Genomic DNA, 19,325 nt, shown 5'->3' with positions numbered 1-19,325 from the left:
CATTAATCCCTCGTTAATTACTCTGCCGGGGGCTCGGGCACAGGACGGGCAGCCTATGGCGAGGCGGCTGGGAGTGGGGGCGTGGCAGGAGGCGGGGCGAACGCAGCTGGCGGGGTCCTTGTGGGGCCAGTCCCTAAAGTAAATTGGGGTGTTTTGTCCCCAGCCTCGCACCGGGAGCTTGCGGGCTTCAGGCTACCCTTGCCTGTGGCGTCTGAGCTATGAATGTGACCCTCTTTTCTCCGGGTCCTGGTCGCCTCGTTTCCTACCTAGCTGACTTATCACCAATAGTGGACGCTCTCTCTGCCTTACATCAAGTCTAAAGTTGGGATAGAAGAGAACCAAGGCGGGAGACTGGATTAGAAGGCCCGGGGGAGTGGGGACTTCTTTAGGGACTTCTCTGGTCCTCCTCTTCTCCTCCCCCTTCCCTCTCTGCCTCACATCCCCACCACCCCCAGCCTCAGCCTCAAAGACCTGCGGACCTCATGCTGATGACACACCAAGCATTCTCACACTGTCCCCCCCCCCATGCCACCATTTCCAGCACGGTCCTCATCCTAACCCAGGCCTTGCTCTCCCTCCCTTCTATTCCAATCTCTGACTCTCACAAAAGGGCTGGCGCTGGTGAGATGGCTCAGAGGGTAACAGCTCAGTGGCTCCTGGGTTCCATCCCTAGGATCCATAAGGTGGAGGGAGAGAATTGATTCTGCCAATTGTCCTCTGACCCCCACGGGTACACACAGCAGAGCAGGTGAGCACACACATATATAGAGAAATTAAAATGTAATGAAAAAATTTAAAATAAACAAACTGAATGATGCACACTTGTCATCACAGTACTTGGGTGGGGAGGTACAACCGCCTGGAGTTAAAGGTCATCCTTGGCTACATAGGGAGTTAGAGGCCAGCTGGACTCCATGAGACCCTGTCTCAAAAAAACAAAACAAAACACAACAAAAACCAACTCTGTCCCTCTAGCCCTCTAGCTTTCAGGTTTCCTCCCTCCTCCCTTCACCTCTGTACACAGCTGTGGCTGACTGGAAGTCTTGTGGCTTTGGAGGGGTCCCTAAAGGACCCTAAGCAGAGTAAGTAATGGAAAAACCCCTGGGGGTAAGGACTCCCTCAGCTTCTCTTAAGCTGGAACCGCCTCTTATATTTATACTAAGAACTCATTCTCTTATTGTTATTCCTGAGACGTTTGAAGGGAAAATGTCTGCCGCTTAGGGTTAATGGGTCCAGGTTCAGATGGACGGGAGGATTGCCTCCTCTAGTTCTATACACAGGAGAGAAACAATGGTTGGCAACAATCCATTGTGTATTTCACAACTGCAAATAGAGGGGACTTTGAATGTTCCCAACACACATACACAATGTTCTCAGTCTGAGGCAACCAATATGCCAGTACTCAGATCCGATCCTGACACCCTGTACTCTGAAATGGCACACCAACAATTACTACATATCAATTAAAAAATGTTACTAACAGCTGGGCGTTGGTGGCACATGCCTTTGATCCCAGCACTTGGGAGGCAGAGGCAGGTGGATCTCTGTGAGTTCCAGACCAGCCTGGTCTACAGAGCTAGTTCCAGGACAGGCTCCAAAGCCACAGAGAAACATGGTCTCACCCCCAATGTTACTAACAACTACAAAAACCCCTACTGCTCATAAGAAAGAAGTTTGAGTCCTGGGGAGACAGCTCAGTCAGCAAAGTGTTTGTCACATAAGTGTGAAGACCTGATTTGGCTCCCCAATAAAATGTTGGGGGTAGGCACACATTTATAATAAAATGTTGGGGGTAGGCACACGTTTATAATAAAATGTTGGGGGTAGGCACACGTTTATAATAAAATGTTGGGGTAGGCACACATTTATAATAAAATGTTGGGGGTAGGCACACATTTATAATAAAAGAAGGGCCAGGAGGGTCTCTAGCACTCAGTGGTGGTAGTTGTGCTGATCTGGTGAGTTCCCCATGAGAAACTCTGACTTACATGATACAGGCAGGCTCAAAGTACTTGTGCAGATCCCCAGCATTCACTTAGATGGTGGCTTGTTTGTCCTTCCAGCCTTGGAAAGCCCCAGGGTTAGTGGGCTACCAAGATTAGCCATAAAGCAGAACAGGATCCCCAGGGTTAGGAGGGAGTCAAGATTAGTGTATGAAGTGAGCTCAATGAAAAGGTGGGTGATTCCTGACACCAACTTCAGGGTTCCACATGTACACACACACACACACACACTCCTGTACACACACACACCCTCACATACATATACACACACATTCTCACACACATGCCCTCACACATGTGTACACACACATAGTCACATATCTGTATACACACGTCCTCACACACATGTACACACATGGAGGAAGAGGGCAATGTGGAGAGCTCCCTGAGGTCCACCTCTGTCCTCTATACCCCTATACCCACCACACACACACACACACTCAGGTGCCCACTCACACACAGAGAGAAAGGCTCTTTTTATCTATGAGCCTCACTTTTCTTCCTTGTAAAGGATGAACATTAGATGAAATCGGTCCTCCCTAACTTCCGCTGTGTCATAGAAAGACAATCGAATTCATGGTCACCGCATTGGCCCCTCCCAGTCACCCTGCCATCCACTGTTCAGAAAATCCACATCTTGGACTCAACTCAGCTGGGCTCACCCACCCAAAAGGTGGATGAACCTTTCCAGCTCGGACCCTCAGGCTCCTCTCTCTGTCTCTCTCTCTGTCTCTCTCTCTCTCTGTCTCTCTCTCTCTCTCTCTCTCTCTCTCTCTCTCTCTCTCTCTCTCTGCAAGGCAGCCAAGACAAGAATTGGGGACAGAAGTGTGGTCACAGGTTTATTGATTCCTAGCTCCAGACAGTGCACAGGCCGCACAGCTGGGATTAGAGAAGGAGCCAGGACAGTATTTCCAGATCCTGTCGGGTCCTAGGGAATACTTCTGGGAGTCATTGTTCCTGCCTTGGTCTCCCCAGGCTCCAAGGTCATGCAGGAGTAGATGGGCGGGCACATCTGGATTTTGATCTAAAAATTTATCCTGGAAAAATAAACTTTGGTGAAAATTCCAGTCTGGGGCAGGTAGGGAGTGAGAGCCAGCCTGATTCGCCCCCAGAGGTGCTGGGGTTCCTCTGCCTTGTCTCTGTGTGGGGCTTCAGGACAGCACATAGACCTCCAGCAGACTGGAGACAGCATGCATTCGGTAGAAGATGCCAAAAGGCAGGCAGATGTTGACGATGGCTGCCCAGAGGGAGTAACCGTAAAAATCCACCTCCACGGTATTGCTGAAGTGCGGGCGGGCGCCGAAGGCAGGCATGATCCACAGCTGTGGGGGAGAGGGATGCATCAGGAGCCTGCTTGTGACATGTGTGGGTTTTGTTGGGCATGAAGGACTGGAATCTCAGCCTTCTAGTTTGGTGGCCACCGGGGACTACCCATCACCCTGTAGCACTGAGGACAGGGCTGAAGAAGTCTGCCTGACTAAACTGGCCCACTCCTAGGCTGAGGACCCTCCTAAGTTATCCCTCCACCCTTAGCCTCCCTATTAAATGGAAGTTTCAAAAGATGATGTAAGGCATTGATTCAAATAGTGGAAGAGGTGTGTGTGTGTGTGTGTGTGTGTGTCTGAGTACTTACTGTGGTGGAAACAATTAAGTCTAGGTTGATGAGGTGGGGGGGGGCTCAAAACTCACTCTAGAAGGCCACCCCACTCCAACCCTCGAGGAACTCTACTCCTGTTTCCTGTCTCCTCCTTGTCCTTTCCATAGGTGGGAGAAGTCCAGGCTTCACCTCCAGGCAGGAACTCAGACCTTCTTTATGGGTGTGGGATATGGAACAAAGGACCAAGTCTTCAAGGCCAGCCTAACCTCCATGACAATTAACTCCATTCCCGGGGGGTGGGGGGGGACATCACAGCCTCTCCTGAGTCTGCTTCTGATGGAGAAAATGAAGGGTGGGAAGGTTCTGCCAAGAGGAATTCTGACTCAGGTACTTGGAGCAAGAACAGCCTCTTGGAAGGGAGCCCTCAACCTCGGGGCCAGGCTGAACATGGGGGAGGGGCAGAGGCAGAGAGGCTGCATACCAAAATGGGACCCAGATTCAGTGAAGTTTTGCACCTTATTGCTTCTCCTGGGCTTCTCCTGGTAAGGTCAGAGCATGAAAACTAAAAAAACTGAAGTTTTTTTTTCCCTCCTTTAAAGCAAAGGTGGGATGTGGGGGTCATATTCCCAGCCTCAGGATATGACTGCATTATGGTGTTACTATCTTAGGAATACTCTACTGTAGGATATAGTCAAAATGGCTGTTTTTATATTGAGTCAGATTTCATTGGAGACTTTTTTTTTTTTGCTTGAGATGCACAGCTATCATTTGGTGCAGGTGGGAGATTGGTTAAAGAACTGATCCTGGAAGCAGTATTTTAGGGAACCAGTACACAAGGACCAGTCCCTTATATAAAATGGTACACAAAATGATTTACATAATCCCCTTAATACTTCTAATTACCATGGTCACTATATGTGTGTGTACATACATATACCACTTCCATAACATATATACATATGTATATATATATATTGTGTGTGTGTGTATATGTGTATATGTATGTACACACACATATACATATGTATATATGTTATGGAAGTAGTTTGTACTTTGTTTTGCTTGGGGAATAATGACAAGGAAAAGATATGTTCAATAGGATCAGATGTAAGGGTTGAGTAAATCCTGAGGCTGACTGTCACCATAGGTGCACGATTCTGTATCAGATATTTCTGTGTTGGGGATCGTGTCTGCACTGAGGCTGGATATGCTGGGTGTAGCTATGCTAGGAATGTTTCTCTTTGGGGGGGGTGCCATCTTACTATGAGGGTTTCTTTTTTTCTGGTTTATAAATGTAATTTAATGTTAAACAATTATAATCAGTTATAAACTGAAAACTGATTATTATGCAAGACATCTTTCCACCTGCTTCAGTTTTGATACGTTCTCTTGCAAATTTTCTCTGATTCAATGTAGTTTTGATAGTCTAGTCCAGTCCCTCTCCTTTGGTAAAGGTTTGCCCAGAGATTCCCCCCGCTGGAGCGATGGTGCCCTATTTTGCCCCTGTCCACTGTGCATTATCAATTTTCCTCTCAAACCTCACTGTGACCTTTGTGACCACTCCATTACATTTTCTTTAACGAATGCCTCAGTTATATAAGCTTACAGAGTTTACTTTGGTTTTTATATATATATATATATATATAATTTCTTTAATGTATATATATTTTTTCTTATACTATGAGTGTTTCTACTTTGGGGTATTTCCTTCCAGAGAACATACTTGTCCTGGATGAAGTCTCTCCCTCTTTGTGGTTGCCTTGCCGAGCCATGTGAGAGGGGGCAGCTGCTGTACACACCCCTCTCCCCAGCCAGCCCTCCCCTTCACCCTCCCAACAGCCTGCTCACACTTAGGCTGATGTCTGTGACTTCCTGAGGCTGCGCCAATTATTCTGAGAAGCAAGCTGGTCACAAGATCCTGGGAGCGGTCACACCTCCTACCTGGGGGTGAGGGCTTCCACCCTCCAGCTCTCAGCTCCCTCTCACCACCACCCAGCCCCATGTCAGCCTCCCTGGGACCCCTCCATCAGACCCCAATGTGCCAGAGGGCCGGGGTTGCACATTCCCTGTGTGCCCTCAAACGCTATTTGCCTAAAGGCTGCAGCTGTCTCTCTCTGAACCTACTCCTATATAAAATTCTAGAATGAGCCTTTGGCAAGACAGGGATAGGGGGATCCCCACCACACCACCCTCACATCCCTTAACTACTCACGATGACATTGCAGAGAAGAAGAAACAGAGAGATGTCTTTCAGGCACCGGCGACGCCAGTGACACCTGGGAGCTGAGATGATGGCCACTGCTTCCTGAGGACTTTCTGGATTGGGGCTGACCAGCCTGGGGGTGGGTGGGCAGGAGGGCAAGGTATGGATGGCATCCAGGTTGGCAAAGGTGATGCCTTGGCAGGGCTCCTTGGGGGGCATTTCACAAGGCTCAGCCCCAGGTGGTCCCCGATGCAGGCTCTCAATGATGAAGACATTCTGGAAGGTATGCTGGGCGATCAGGAGCAGGGCGTGTGACAGATTGAGTGCCCCGAGCAGGTCCCTGGGTGAGCCCACCACCACAGCCACAATGGAGTAGTAGGAGATGGCATACTGGCCCAGGGCGGCACCCATTAGCAGGGCTACATCCAGGGTACGTGTTGGGTTTTTATGGTGGTCCATGGCCCGCCGATCAAAACGATAGATGACCGAGCCACTCAGGCTGACCAAAGTCATGAGCCCCAGACAGACGATATTGAAGCTGTAGTAGGTGACCAGGGCCTGATGGGTATGGCCTCTCTCTCCACTCACCTGGACCTCATAGAGGATGAAGACAGCCAGGCCCACAACAAAGAGTAGCAGGCCCAAGACTGGACCAGCAAAAAAGGTCTCCCGGAAGAGGCTGACCCTGGATGGGGCGTGGCCATGGCCGTGGGCCGAGGCAAGCAGCCTACCCACATTCTTCCACATGACGTACAGCATGGTAGAAGCGAAGAGGCTGTACTCGATGTTGAAGGGATACAGGTAGAAGTAGCCTTGCTGGAAGATCCGGCAGATGGCTGTGTTGCAGGGGCACGAGTCTCCTCCAGCTGTGGCACCCGCACGCTCTGCTGTGGAGAGAAGGAGAGAGGGCAGGCTGGGCTCTACAGTCCCCTTCTAGTGTGTGACAAGCGAGGGAGAGGTCTTCTCTGTCAGTTACCACTGCAGTCCAAAGGACTTCACAGGGTCTGGCATCTTCTTTCATTCCATAATGATTTATTGTGCCGTTCACTATAAGACAAATCAGTGCCAAATATAAACATCCGGGGCTTGGGCTGGCGAGATGGCTCAGAAGTTAAGAGCGCTGGCTGCTCTTTCAGAGGACCCAGGTTCAATTCCTAGCACCCACATGGCAGCTCACAGCTGCCTGTAACTCCACAAATCTCACACCCTCACACAGACATGCAAGCAAACAGCCAATGCAAATAAAATAAGAACAGTTTGTAAAACGCACGGAAAGCAGACATAAGAACCTGAGTTTGGCCTGTGTAAAAACCTTGGGATGGGGGTACATGCCTATGATCCCTGTGCTTGGGAGGCAGAGGCAGGGCATTTCTGAAGCTTGTTGACCTGAAGCTGTGAGGTCCAGGTTTACTGAGATAACATATTCAAAAAGTAAGGTGGAGGGCCAGACTGAAGGCTCAGCAGGTAAAAAATGTGCTTGCCACCAATTACCACCAAGCCTGACGACCTAAGTGTAATTCCCTGAAGCCACATGGTAGAATGAGAGTCCCAACTCTTAAAACTTGTTTTATGATCTCTGCATGTGTGCATATGCATGCGAGAGCACGCGCACACACACGTGCACACACACACACACACACAGAATCCATAACTGTAAAAAAAGAAAAGAAAAGGAATTGAGGAACGAACCACTTAACATTGGCCTCTGGCTTGCACACGTGCAAACACACAGGAACACACACACACACACTCAAACACAAAAAGAAAATGAGGACTATAGGGCTCCACACCTCCATTTCTCCAGTCTTTTGCCTCCTGAGTTAGTTAGGCAGGCTCTGTCCTATTAAAGGAAACACTCTCCCCCAGCCCGCCCTGCATCTGACAGCTCAGCGCCCCAGCAGCTGTGTCCAGACCCCCATCACTTCAGTTCCTACCACACCGAGGGGGACTCAGCATGTGCTGTCTGGTCCCAGAGCTACCCCAGCCGGATTTGTGAATGAAGAAGCTGAGGGCCTATGGGGTTTGAGAATTCTAATGGGGAGCTGAGGGAAAATACACAACTCCTAATGCCGCAGCCTCTCCTACTTCAGAGTTTCACTTGTTAAGGTGACCACCTGCCCGGGGCTGTGTTCTCCTCCATCAAGGTTCCCTGTGTACATCAGGTGGCTCTTATCAGGCCTTCTACACTGCGGTCTCTTTGCAGGCCAGGGCCATGCATCCGACTTCTGAATCCTCTCTTGTGACAGTGTGGGTTGTGGGTATACATGGGAGTCTTTGCTATCTGGTTTGGTCTTGACAGAGAAGTCCAGAGATCTAGAACCAATGACCTGTGAAGGATGTTCTGGCCCTGGACAGAGGAGAAGTCTGGAACCAGTAGGCCGTGAAGGATGTTCTTTATTTGGGTAACTCACTGGCTAACAGCAAATGTACATTTGAACACTTCCATTTTAGGCTCTGTAACCTTGGGCAACTATTTAACCCTTCTGTGTTTAGTCTCTGCTTCTGTAAAATGGGAACGTTAATAACATTTATCTCCAGAGGGAAGTTGTCAGACAGAACATTTGAGGCATTTTGCACCAAGCGAAGCAGTCGCGTGTCCCAGTGATGTCCCTACACGTATGTGTGCGTGTATGTGTGTGTGTATGTGGGGGGGGGAGCATTTCTCGCCTTTCCTTCCTTCCCAGACTGAAAAGGCTGAATCTCTCTGTCTCCCTCCCCTCTCCTCATTGCCATCATTCTTGCTCTTCCTTCTGGAAACTTGGGCTCCTTCTTTGTGGAATGGAGACCTGGGCAGGATGGCCAGGATGAGGAAATACACTGGATATTCTTGTTCCTTGTTGCGCTACCTACACTTCTGAGGGAGCGCCTGGAGCAGGAGGAGGTCCCCCAGATTCTACCTTCACCACCAATCCCTACCAAAGCCACGGTTGACCGACTTTGAATAGCAAAGCACCCATCCAGCACCTGGCAGTCACAGGACCAGGGCTAACAGGGAACTTACGGTCATGGGCGAGGCGGGTGTGGCTGATGTTGCCATGAGAGCCGCTGTAGGAGTGGGCCTGGTGCACGGACTCATCCACGACGGCTGCCATCCAGATGGCTAGGTTGGTGGTGAGGGTGAACATGAGCCCACACCTGTTTCAGAGCGATGGTCAAGGAGAATAAAAGACTCGTGAGTCTGGGACTCACTATGGGTCCCTGGCAGAGCAAGGCAGGGTCAGGAGCCATCCTGAGAAATGGGGTTATGAAATGAGGAGGCAGATGGGCCCTTATGAACAGGGGAATTGAACTTGGAAGCAAGACTCAGACTGGTAGGACGCCAGACAAGAGAGGGCCAGCAGGTGTCCTGAGGCTCAGGCCCCACTAGGGGAAAGGGCACAGTCCAGGCATTGAAAAGTAAGAAAAAAGAGGAAGGGGTGGCTGAAACCCCACCCAGGACTTAGAAGAGCCACACCCAGGATGAGCAGCTTCCTCTCTCACGCCAGGTGAGCCTTTGGTCCACAGACACCGAGCTGTGGTTCTTACCGGGTCAGGTCCAGATGGGTGTGGATGCAGTCTTTAGCAGAGATCCAAAGGAAGTATGTCTACACAGAGAGAAGGGGGCAGACTCAGTACCGTGTACATGGGCTAATCTCCAGAGCCCAGTGGCCACCCACACCCAGCATGACCCAAGAATCCTTAGACTAATCAGGTTTATTTTGGTGTTACAAGGGAGAAGGAATAACTTCTCTTTCTACTCTATACTTGTTTAAAAAAATTTTTTTTTGGCTCTGTTCCTTAAAGATTAGGGAAATGTCACCTGTAAGACATTTTCATCTTGATAAGATTTGGGGGGGCCTGGACTGATAGAAGGACGAGTGAAGTCTTAGCTACCAAGTGATGCATTTCTGGGAGAAGGTCAGGCTCACTCATAGTAGATCTTGCTCAAGATCTCAAGGTAAAAAAGGTCTTTGGGTTTTATTGTTGAGACATAGCCTCTCTCTCTCTACGAAGGTCTGATTGACCTGGAACTCTGTGTGTAGACTAGGCTGGTCTCAAACTCACAGATATCTGTCTGCTTCTACTTCCCAAGAGCTAGCCTTGAACTCGTGATGTAGCAGGGAGTGACCTTGAACTCCTGGCTGTCCTGTCGACACCTCTGGCTCTTTGTGCATATTCCCTGCTACATTCTTCCTTTGTGGATCTGAAGGCCTTACCCTCCTCGGAATCCCTGCCACAGAATCCCTGCCATGGGACTTATCCTTGTGGGTATTTGTGTTTTCATTTTTCCTGAGCATTCTTCAGATTATGAAGAGTAAAAGGCTAAAGCTACATTAAGGGCCGCAGCCACATGTGGTGGCACTACGGACATCTGGGTAGCAAGGGGATGCTTCAAAGCATGGCACCATCCCCTGGTCATCTTGCTTCTTTTCTGGTCCCATGCAAGAGCAGTCACACCTCAACTTACTCAGCTCTTTCAAAATGGCCTTTATGCAACACATTAAAACAAAACAAAACAAAACAAAACAAAAACCCTATCGAGCCAGGTATGACACACTCCTGAAATTCCTGAACTTGGGAGGTGAGAACAGGAGTTCAAGGCCAGTCTGGGCTGCATGAAGTGAGTCACAAGAGGAAAAAGAAAAGAAATTGATTTGAACTTGTCTGGAAAAAAAAAAATCATAGTTACGGGATGCCCTGCCTCCTGAACAAATATCAAACATGCAGCTAAGACTGAGCTCAAACAAGCCATATCCATGGTCATGGCCACAGCACAACGCTAGGCAGAGACAGATGCCCTCCACGGACACCCAAGGTTCTACCAGACAGGGCCAGCTGTCACAACTTGCACCTCCTAGGTGTTAATGGCACCACTTAGGTCAAAATAAAATCGCAGCACCCCTAAGTAGGAACACACATTTAAACACCACTCCATGAGTCAGTGTTTCCTTGTTTATGGGCTCACATGATCCCTACCACAGTCCTAGTCCATTTACTGAATTGCTCAGGGTAGAAGGGGGAGGGGATAACGTGTAGAGCTCGGATCTGAGCTCTGCCAAGCATCGGGCCCTTCCCCGCATGGGGACGTTCCTTCTACCCACCTGGACAATGACAAACACAGCTTGGATGATGGGGTGTAGGATCTTGATGGCCGACTGGCACTCAAAGAAACTGGAGTAGTAACCGGTTTTGAAGACATCCATGACAAGGGTGCAAATCCCAAACAGCACCAGCCCACCTGAGAATCAGGGCCAACAGAGGAGCAGTGTGTCAGAGAGGCAGGAGAGAGGGCTTGTGGGGGTGGAGTGGGGCTCTGAAGGTGAGGGACTGACTGGTTGGGGGTGTGTGTAGGGGATGGGTGGACAACTGGATGGAAGAATGGATGAGTGGAGAGGTTGGGGGGATGAGTTTACGTGTGGATGAATACACGAATGGGCAACTGTGTGACTGACAGACGAATGAATGGGCGAACTGACAGTTGAGTGCATAAATGGACAGGTGGACGGATGGATGAGTGGAGACGTTAGGAGAATGGGTGGATGGGTGGGTGGATGGATGGATGGGTGGATGGATGGATGGGTGGATGGGTGGATGGAAGGATGGATGGATGGATGGATGGATGGATGGGTGGATGAGTGGATGGGTGGGTGGATGGATGGATGGGTGGATGGATAGGTGGATGGGTGGGTGGATGGATAGGTGGATGGATGGGTGGATAGGTGGATGGATGGGTGGATGGATGGGTGTATGGAAGGATGGGTGGATGGAAGGATGGGTGGATGGATGGGTGGATGGGTGGATGGATGTAAAGTGGATGGATTGAGAAGTTACTGGGTGGATAGATGAGGGTGTGAGCAGGTGGATGAATGGATAAGTGAGGAGGATAAGGGACAGACAAATAGATGATGAATGAGTGCATGGGTAAACTGAAGGGCTGGAAGATGAGTAGGTGGGTGGAAGCTAGGGCATGATGAGTGGGAAGAGGGTGGACATCCCTGGTCCCCTCCACCGCACAGACATGGGAATGCCTGGGGATAGCCTTGTCAGCTGCTATTGTGTTTAATTTTATTTTTGCTCAAGTTAAGGCTCCGAATGACCATCTCTGTCCAATCTTTAGACAAAGCAAAGAAGCTTCCTCCACCTCTCTTTGTCCTCTAGCGTTTCTCTTTCTTGCCCTCTCACTGCATCCCACCCCAATGAGCTCTCAGCCACATCACTCTTCCCAGGGAACAGTACACCTGTCTACCCAAAGGCACATCCTGCAGGCCCTCCAGGAGCCCCAGACTGCAGCTCCCCGCTCTGCCCACCCCACTCCTGCCCCCATCTCCCAGGGCACCTCGGAGCCAGATGGGGCCAGCATGCGAATCCCGGTAGGGCACCGCATCCCGACAGCGCGCAGTGCGGAAGAGGTAGAAGATTATCCACAGCGTGGCCAGCAGCATCATGGTAGTGAGCAGTGCGAACACGTCTGTGTCATACACGGCCACCTTGTTGAAGGCACCACCGCTGATGAGCGTGCAGGCGAGCAGCAGCACATTGACAGCCAACAGCACCGACAGCAGGCGGCCGCCCTTTTTCCACACCTCGCGGGGGCTGGCCCGTGGCCCCGGTAGGCTCTCCTTGGGGTGCTGGACCAGTTCCTCCGACATGGTGGGGTCGACTGGAGGATGTTGAAGGGATCACTGTGGGGTTGGGGTAGAAGTGGGGGGCACAGGATTCCAGGTCAACCCAGGGGGCTTTCCTTTCCTCCTAAGTGATCCCTGGATTTGGGGACTCTGGAATGTGGGAACTAAGGATGCTAGACCAAGCACTAAGAAAAACTGAACTCTCCCACCCAGACTGGAAATAGTGTACAGAAAGAAGCGGTGGCACTTTGCAGAATCCCGCACACGGTCCCGCTCCCCAAATCTGACAGTCCCTTGGACAGGGGCACGCACCTGACTGCACCGGGAGTCGACACCAAGTTGGGGGACAAGGGGCAGCGAGCGACTCCTCTCTCCCACGCCGGGCTGGACCAGTGCTTTATACCGGAGAGGGCAGAGTGATTTACAGCCACAAGAGCTCGGCTCCATAAACCTCTCAGTCCCACTCACATGATCCATCTTTTCTCCGAGCTGAATTTAGGGAAGCCAGATAAGGTGAGATTTATATGTACCTGTTAAGATTCCCTCACCCTGTCGCGTTGGCGCTGCCAGGGTTCAGGCGCGGCCCCATACTGCGGTACCTACAGGGTCCTCCTCCCCCAACTCCCACCGCAACCTGCAACCTGGTACTAAGAGATTGCACCCACCCAAAGCCTGCAGAGCTGACCCCCACCCCCAGTGACCCTTTGCACCTAGACGCCCTCGCAGCTCGGGAGTCAGCTTTATCTTGGATCTTGCTTGCTGCCCTGAGGTCGGGACAACAGTTCTCCCTTTCCCCACCTGCCCTCAGAGTGATCCAAATTCGGTCTTCTGTGTATCTCTTAACTAGTGCTGCCTGGAGATGCTTGTTGGATGCTGCAAAGTCTGGTTCCCACGCGGTGTCCGCAGCCGGCTTGCAATCTTTTAGCGCCCCCTGCTGGAGAATTGTCCGACTCCAGCGCTACAGGGACTGCTACGCCCTGCTTACAAATTGTCTTGCAGTGGGTCTTCCTGATCGTCTAGCCCCACTGTCCTTCGGATCAGAACTGCCTCTCCATCCTACCCTCAGATACCATTCTCCAACCCTTGGCCGGTTCCTTTTGATGGGTGAAGAAATCAGGGAGTCCAGTGCCCGGAGCTCTGTCGAAGACATACTAAATGTCCCTATACTGGGTCTCAAGGGGCCAGAGTAGACGCTTTTGGCGCGAGAGAGCTGGGCTTCACTTGACTCACCCCTGTGTGCTGAAAAGCAGGGCGTTTAGGACCCAGGGGAAGCTCCTGGGCGGCTCCTGGGCAGTGAAATGTTTCCCCCCTCCCTCCCCTGGTGCGCGGCTCAGATGTCCTGGTAGTCTGTAGTTCTTCGCAGTCGTGGCTCTGGCACTCCGCATCTTCCATCTGTGGCAGGGGCTGGCAGCACAGGCCCCTGCCCAGCCCCTTCCCTCAAACCCATGTATCAGTCTTAACCTGGCTGCCCTCCCTGTCGGGGGACATTTCTCAGGGCCCCTTGCCAGACCTGCCCAATTCCGGGCACCATGAATGACCAGTATCACCGGGCCGCCAGGGATGGCTACCTGGAGCTCCTCAAGGAGGCCACCCGGAAGGAGCTGAATGCCCCCGACGAGGATGGCATGACCCCCACCCTCTGGGCTGCCTACCATGGCAACCTGGAGTCGCTGCGCCTCATTGTGAGTCGAGGGTGAGTATACTCTCTGCCCAGCCAGCAGGGAACCATAAGAACCCGCGTCCCAAACCTCATGGCATTTCTTGCCCTCTCCCCTGAGATGCTGTCTTCCCATATGGATAGCCTGCCATACTTTGAGAGACACATGTGGAGGGGACATCAGCTGAAACTTGTGACACTTGTGAAAAGTATGTAGGGCTTAAAGGAGAGGAACTGGGCTGGGGTGGGTGTCCATGACTATGGGATGGGGGCTGCAGAGTGGTTCAAAGACATTTCTGGGTTGGGGCTGCCTGGAAGTGAGAATGAAGGGGGAGGCAGGCACCGGGGAGAAGGCTGAGGAGTCTCCAAGGGCCTCAAAGTGGAGAGACCTTCGCTGCCCACACTCCCCAACCTAGGAGTCAAACGCTGTGCCCACAGCATCAATGGCTCCCACAGGACCTCTGTCTCACCCTGACCTGTACCTTGTCATCACTCACTCCTGAGATTTATGGGCACTGTCCATGCTACAAGATGCCATTGGTCCAGCCAGTGAGTAACGCTTTTAGTTTTTTAGCCTTCCCCTAAAGCAGGGCCCAGTAGTGGGAAGCCATGGTGTGCAGAGAGGGCATCTGCCCACACCCTCCCTCTGGAGTTGTCCTGGGAGAGCAGGTGGGCACAGGGTCCACCTGGAGGGGCTCCAGGGGTCACTGACATGGGCTGGGAGAAGGGGATGAAATCACACACTGGAAATATCCTAACATCGATAGTTTGGTGAGGCTGGCCTCGGTACTGGTGTGGCCCGGACAAGCAAAGGGTGCCCTGAAAGGGTTCACCTGAATGTCTCGGGCTCTAGGGGTCAAAGGCTGTGGCAGTGGCAGGGATCGTGTTGCCCCTGGTATTTGGAGTGCCTGAATATGTGGGGGAAAGTTTGCACTGCCCTGCTGACAGCCCCTTGGGTCTAGCAGTAGGAGGGAACTGTCTGGGATCAGACAGCTGAGACAGTTACAGGCCAAGACTCCCCAGGAGGGCACCCTGTGGTACTTTCCCCCTTGAGCATCCATCAGAGAGACTCATGGGAATCTCAAGCAAGGAAGGGTCTGAAGGGAAAGATGGCTCTCCAAAGCCCTTAAATCCTACAGAAGCAAAGATTTGTGCTTGATGAGGGAGGGCCTGTTGCTGAGCAACACTTCCCCACAGTACCCCATAGGACTTGGAAGCTGGAGTGGGGGTGGGAGTGGGGGTTATGCCGGGAGCTGTTGAGGCTGGGGAGTGAGTCTCTCCCCAGCTCTAGGCCGGCCTTGTGGCCTCATTAGTGTGGGGCAGGGCCCTGTGCTAAGACCAGAGAGAGGGGGGGGGGCAAGATTCCTAGAGGAGCCATCAGAAGCTGGGCTATGGGCCCGAGCCAGTCCTGGGAGCATTAGAGAGGGCTGCTGGAGGGGGTCAGGCCACCAGCTTCAAAAGGCACCTGAGCAAGGGAGAGCAGCACAGCCAGGTCGCCAACTCTGTTCCTCTCCAGTTCTGGCTGTCCCCACAGTCCCCTTCTGGTCCAGGCCAAGACCCGACACCTGCTCTAACACTGGCGTTGCCAGGCCTGGCCCCGCTCCCTGCAGACATGGCGGTGTCCACTGCACGCCAGCACGCGCATGCATCCTCTCCTGCCCTTCCAGGCTTAAGCCCAGCACACACTATCCTCTAGCCCTCCTACACAGTCAGTCACCCTGGGACATATGGCTTCACAAACCACCTCACCCGCCTAGAGACCCAGACTCAGCCCAGGCCCACCACCTCTCTGGGCCAGCTCCCCACAGGGCCCATGAATAATTCACACCTTTCTTTCAGCGCATCAAATATTTATCCCCTAAGATTCCCAGCCCTCAGTTCTCTAGGGGAAGGCCCGCCCCATCCCGCCTCCTAGGTAGCCCTGCCCCTTTGTGGGTTGGACCATTCCCCCACACCCCCGCGCCGTGCTCAATCCTGACGCGTCTGTAGGCTCAGCTCCGGGGAGTCGAGGTCTCTGTCCCATGGGTTTCTTCCCCTCCCCTATGGGTTTCTTTAGGACAGTGGTTCTCAGCCTCCGTAATGCTGCGACCCTTTCATAAGTGCCTTTGCTGTGGTGATCTCTAATCATAAACTTACCGCTCCTACTTCATAACTGTAATTGTGCTGCTGTTATGAATTGTAAGGAAAATATCTTATATTCAGGGTATCTGATATGTGACCCTGTTGGGATCGCGACCCACAGAGCGGGAACTAATGCTTTAGGGGATGCTGTGCTGCAGGTTCAGGAAACTCACAATGCTGCTGGACTTCCCTTTCTCTTTCGGGTTCCCCCCAACACAGATTTCTTATTACCTCCAACCGGAACCCATGGTCTGGTTTGCTGACAGGACTCATCCTTCCTTTCCTTTCCACCCTGTTCCTACAGGGGTGACCCGGATAAGTGTGACATCTGGGGAAACACACCCTTGCATCTGGCAGCTTCCAATGGCCACCTGCACTGCCTGTCCTTCCTTGTGTCCTTCGGGGCCAACATCTGGTGCCTGGACAACGACTACCACACGCCACTGGACATGGCCGCTATGAAGGGCCACATGGAGTGCGTGCGCTATCTGGACTCCATCGCAGCCAAGCAGAGCAGCCTCAACCCCAAGCTGGTGGGCAAGCTGAAGGACAAGGCTTTCCGCGAGGCGGAGCGGCGCATCCGCGAGTGCGCCAAGATGCAGCGCAAACACCATGAGCGCATGGAGCGGCGCTACCGGCGAGAGCTGGCCGAGCGCTCCGACACGCTCAGCTTCTCCAGCCTCACGTCCAGCACCCTGAGCCGCCGGCTGCAGCACCTGACGCTGGGCACTCAGCTGCCCTACTCGCAGGCCACGCTGCACGGCACCGCCAAGGGAAAGGCCAAGATCCAGAAGAAGCTGGAGAGGCGCAAGCAGGGGAGCGAGGGCACCTTCAAGGTCTCCGAGGACGGACGCAAGAGCGTCCGATCGCTTTCGGGACTGCAGCTAGGCAGCGACGTGATGTTTGTGCGCCAGGGCACCTACGCCAACCCCAAAGAGTGGAGCCGTGCCCCACTCAGGGACATGTTCCTCTCGGATGAGGACAGCGTCTCCCGTGCCACGCTGGCTGCCGAGCCTGCCCACTCGGAGGTCAGCACCGACTCAGGCCACGACTCCTTGTTTACTCGCCCCGGCCTGGGTACCATGGTGTTTCGAAGGAACTATTTGAGCAGCGGGTTGCACGGGCTGGGCCGCGAGGACAGGGGCTTAGATGGGGCAGGGACGCCGCGGAGTCGGCTGCAGAGTTCCCCCAGCCTGGACGACGACAGCCTGGGCAGTGCCAACAGTTTGCAGGACCGCAGTTGCGGGGAAGAGTTGCCTTGGGATGAGCTAGACTTGGGCTTGGATGAGGACCTGGAGCCTGAGACCAGCCCCTTGGAGACCTTCCTGGCCTCATTGTACTTGGAGGACTTTGCCTCCCTCCTGCGGCAGGAGAAGATTGACCTAGAGGCCCTGATGCTGTGCTCTGACCTCGACCTCCGCAGCATCAGCGTGCCCCTGGGGCCCCGGAAGAAGATTCTGGGGGCCGTGAGGAGGCGCAGGCAGGCGCTGGAGCGCCCACCGGCCCTGGAGGACACAGAGCTGTGAGTGTCGGTATGGGGTGGGGGTTTCTACTTTTTCAGCAAAGGGAGGGGACTAAGCATCTCACTCCATAAAAATCAAAGCTGTAATCAACTACAAGATGTCCATTATCATCAGCTCAGAAAAAACAAACAACCTGCCCGTTTAATAATTGGAAGCTTTTGTATCATAGTTGATATTCAGTACTGGGGTTATCTAAATGGGGAAAATTGAGCATTTTAGTAAGGGTAGGTAGGTAAGTTACGTTTAAGGCAACCATGGCTAGGATTTTAAAAGTCTTTTAGACAGAGTCTCCTGTAGCCCAAGCTGGCCTTGAACTTGTGTTGCTGAGAATGACCTCGAATTTCTAAGTCTGGGCTCTGAACCAAGGGCTTTTCACAGGCTTGGCAACCAGGCAAACACTCTGCCAGCTGAGCTATATCCCCAGCCCCAAAGCGGGAATGTTTTTAAGCCCTGCCACATTCCAGGTCCTTGAACAAATGCTAATGTTGAACCCTGAGCTCCGTTCTCTGTACCACAGTGAATCAGTGAAGGATCAAGGGTTAGTATATAGCTCACCTGGGTGCCTCACCGTGGCCCCCTGCGGAGACGACCTATGGATCTTGGTTAGGTTTGGCTCTAGAGCCTGCGGGTCAGCCAACTGCTCTGGGATGGAGGGTGTGGCTGATACACTTCACCTCCACTGCCCACACCCTCAAGGTGGATGTGTTTCACCTCCTGTTCCCAAGCCCTGCTCGCAGCCGGTCCAATAGTAGTAGCCTTGCAGGCACAATTGTGTTTTTAGGAAAGTGATCATAGCAGCCCAAACCCTTGCCTGTCCCTCCTGTCCACTGTAACATCCCACAAGGTCGCTGTCCTTCCCTTCGGTATCTAAGACCGTTTACCCAAGTGCCTGGGGCAAGGCAGACTGTGGGAAGGCAGCCTGGCTCACAATTCAGGCAATGGGGGAGGGAGTCTGTGTCCCTGTTACTAACCACTGCCCTGCCTGTGGAGGGAGGGGATGGCTCAGTCATCAGAGTGGCTGTTCTAAACCCGGGTTCTCTCTGTCTCTTTCTCCACAGATGAAAGGTGCTCCTCTCCTCAGACCAAAATGAATTGCAAGTTGCCACAGCCCACGGTGGGACCCAGAGGTCCTCACAATTGCCACCCCTGCAGCTCCTTCTCCAGGAGCAAGGGCCACATGGATCATCTCCCTGGAAACCCTGTCCATACTCTGAAGCAGAGGTGCAGTCTGGAGGCATCCAGAGGCACCACAGCCTTGCAGATCAACACTTCTGAGGGTGTGGGAGCCCCTGAGCCACCCTCATGGAAAAGCCTTGAATTACAAGATGACATCATAGCTGAATTAGAAATAGAGCAGGGGGCGGGGGGGGGGCCGCTTGACCTGTGGCAGGTACATCATCACCTCCCCTACCCATCCTCTCCAGCCCTTCTTGGGGGTGGTGGGAGGGTCCTGTTCTTTTTCAGGCTAGAAACTTGTTGCTTCCTATTTACTGTAACGGAAGAGTTTGGGTACCCCCTCCTCATACATCCCAGAAAGGAGGTTCCCCAGCCAGACTCTTCAGCCAAATGCCTGGTCTCTCACCTCCCAGCACAGCCCCTCTCACAAAAGGCCAGTC

General features: G+C 52.6%; 2 protein-coding genes across 3 annotated transcripts; one reads left to right on the top strand and one right to left on the bottom strand.

Moving 5' to 3' along the window:
- Positions 1 to 2,963: 2,963 nt before the first annotated feature.
- Positions 2,964 to 12,985, bottom strand: Otop2 (otopetrin 2). Its single transcript, XM_051180257.1, has 7 exons — positions 12,721 to 12,985; positions 12,120 to 12,465; positions 10,885 to 11,021; positions 9,329 to 9,387; positions 8,805 to 8,938; positions 5,813 to 6,690; positions 2,964 to 3,325 (listed from the first exon to the last, which is right to left on the bottom strand). The coding sequence occupies exons 2-7, from the start codon at positions 12,430 to 12,432 to the stop codon at positions 3,155 to 3,157; spliced, it is 1,692 nt and encodes a 563-aa protein (XP_051036214.1). The 5' UTR covers positions 12,433 to 12,465; positions 12,721 to 12,985; the 3' UTR covers positions 2,964 to 3,154.
- Positions 12,986 to 13,893: 908 nt separating this feature from the next.
- Ush1g (USH1 protein network component sans) lies at positions 13,894 to 19,062 on the top strand. Of its 2 annotated transcripts, XM_051180236.1 has the most exons (3): positions 13,894 to 14,101; positions 16,491 to 17,708; positions 18,768 to 19,062. In XM_051180236.1, the coding sequence occupies exons 1-3, from the start codon at positions 13,938 to 13,940 to the stop codon at positions 18,769 to 18,771; spliced, it is 1,386 nt and encodes a 461-aa protein (XP_051036193.1). In that variant the 5' UTR covers positions 13,894 to 13,937; the 3' UTR covers positions 18,772 to 19,062. The 2 variants fall into 2 exon arrangements, with proteins under 2 accessions (XP_051036193.1, XP_051036202.1); XM_051180245.1 differs by lacking the exon at positions 18,768 to 19,062 and having other exon boundaries at positions 16,491 to 17,712.
- The last annotated feature ends 263 nt before the right edge of the window (positions 19,063 to 19,325 follow it).

This window comes from Phodopus roborovskii, unplaced genomic scaffold (assembly GCF_943737965.1).
Source record: "Phodopus roborovskii unplaced genomic scaffold, PHOROB, whole genome shotgun sequence".
NCBI lineage: Eukaryota > Metazoa > Chordata > Mammalia > Rodentia > Cricetidae > Phodopus > Phodopus roborovskii.
The sequence above is the reverse complement of the archived record's forward strand: the minus strand, read 5'-3'. Positions and strand labels throughout refer to the sequence as shown.

Excerpts from the sequence above, each read along its gene's own strand:
- Otop2 (XM_051180257.1), bottom strand. The coding sequence starts at position 12,432 with ATGTCGGAGGAACTGGTCCAGCACCCCAAGGAGAGCCTACCGGGGCCA. Across the intron at positions 8,939-9,328 it reads ACCCATCTGGACCTGACCCG|GTGTGGGCTCATGTTCACCC; the intron begins GTAAGAACCACA and ends GCTCTGAAACAG. Across the intron at positions 3,326-5,812 it reads TTCTTCTCTGCAATGTCATC|CTGTGGATCATGCCTGCCTT; the intron begins GTGAGTAGTTAA and ends TCTCCCCCACAG.
- Ush1g (XM_051180236.1), top strand. The coding sequence starts at position 13,938 with ATGAATGACCAGTATCACCGGGCCGCCAGGGATGGCTACCTGGAGCTC. Across the intron at positions 14,102-16,490 it reads CGCCTCATTGTGAGTCGAGG|GGGTGACCCGGATAAGTGTG; the intron begins GTGAGTATACTC and ends CTGTTCCTACAG.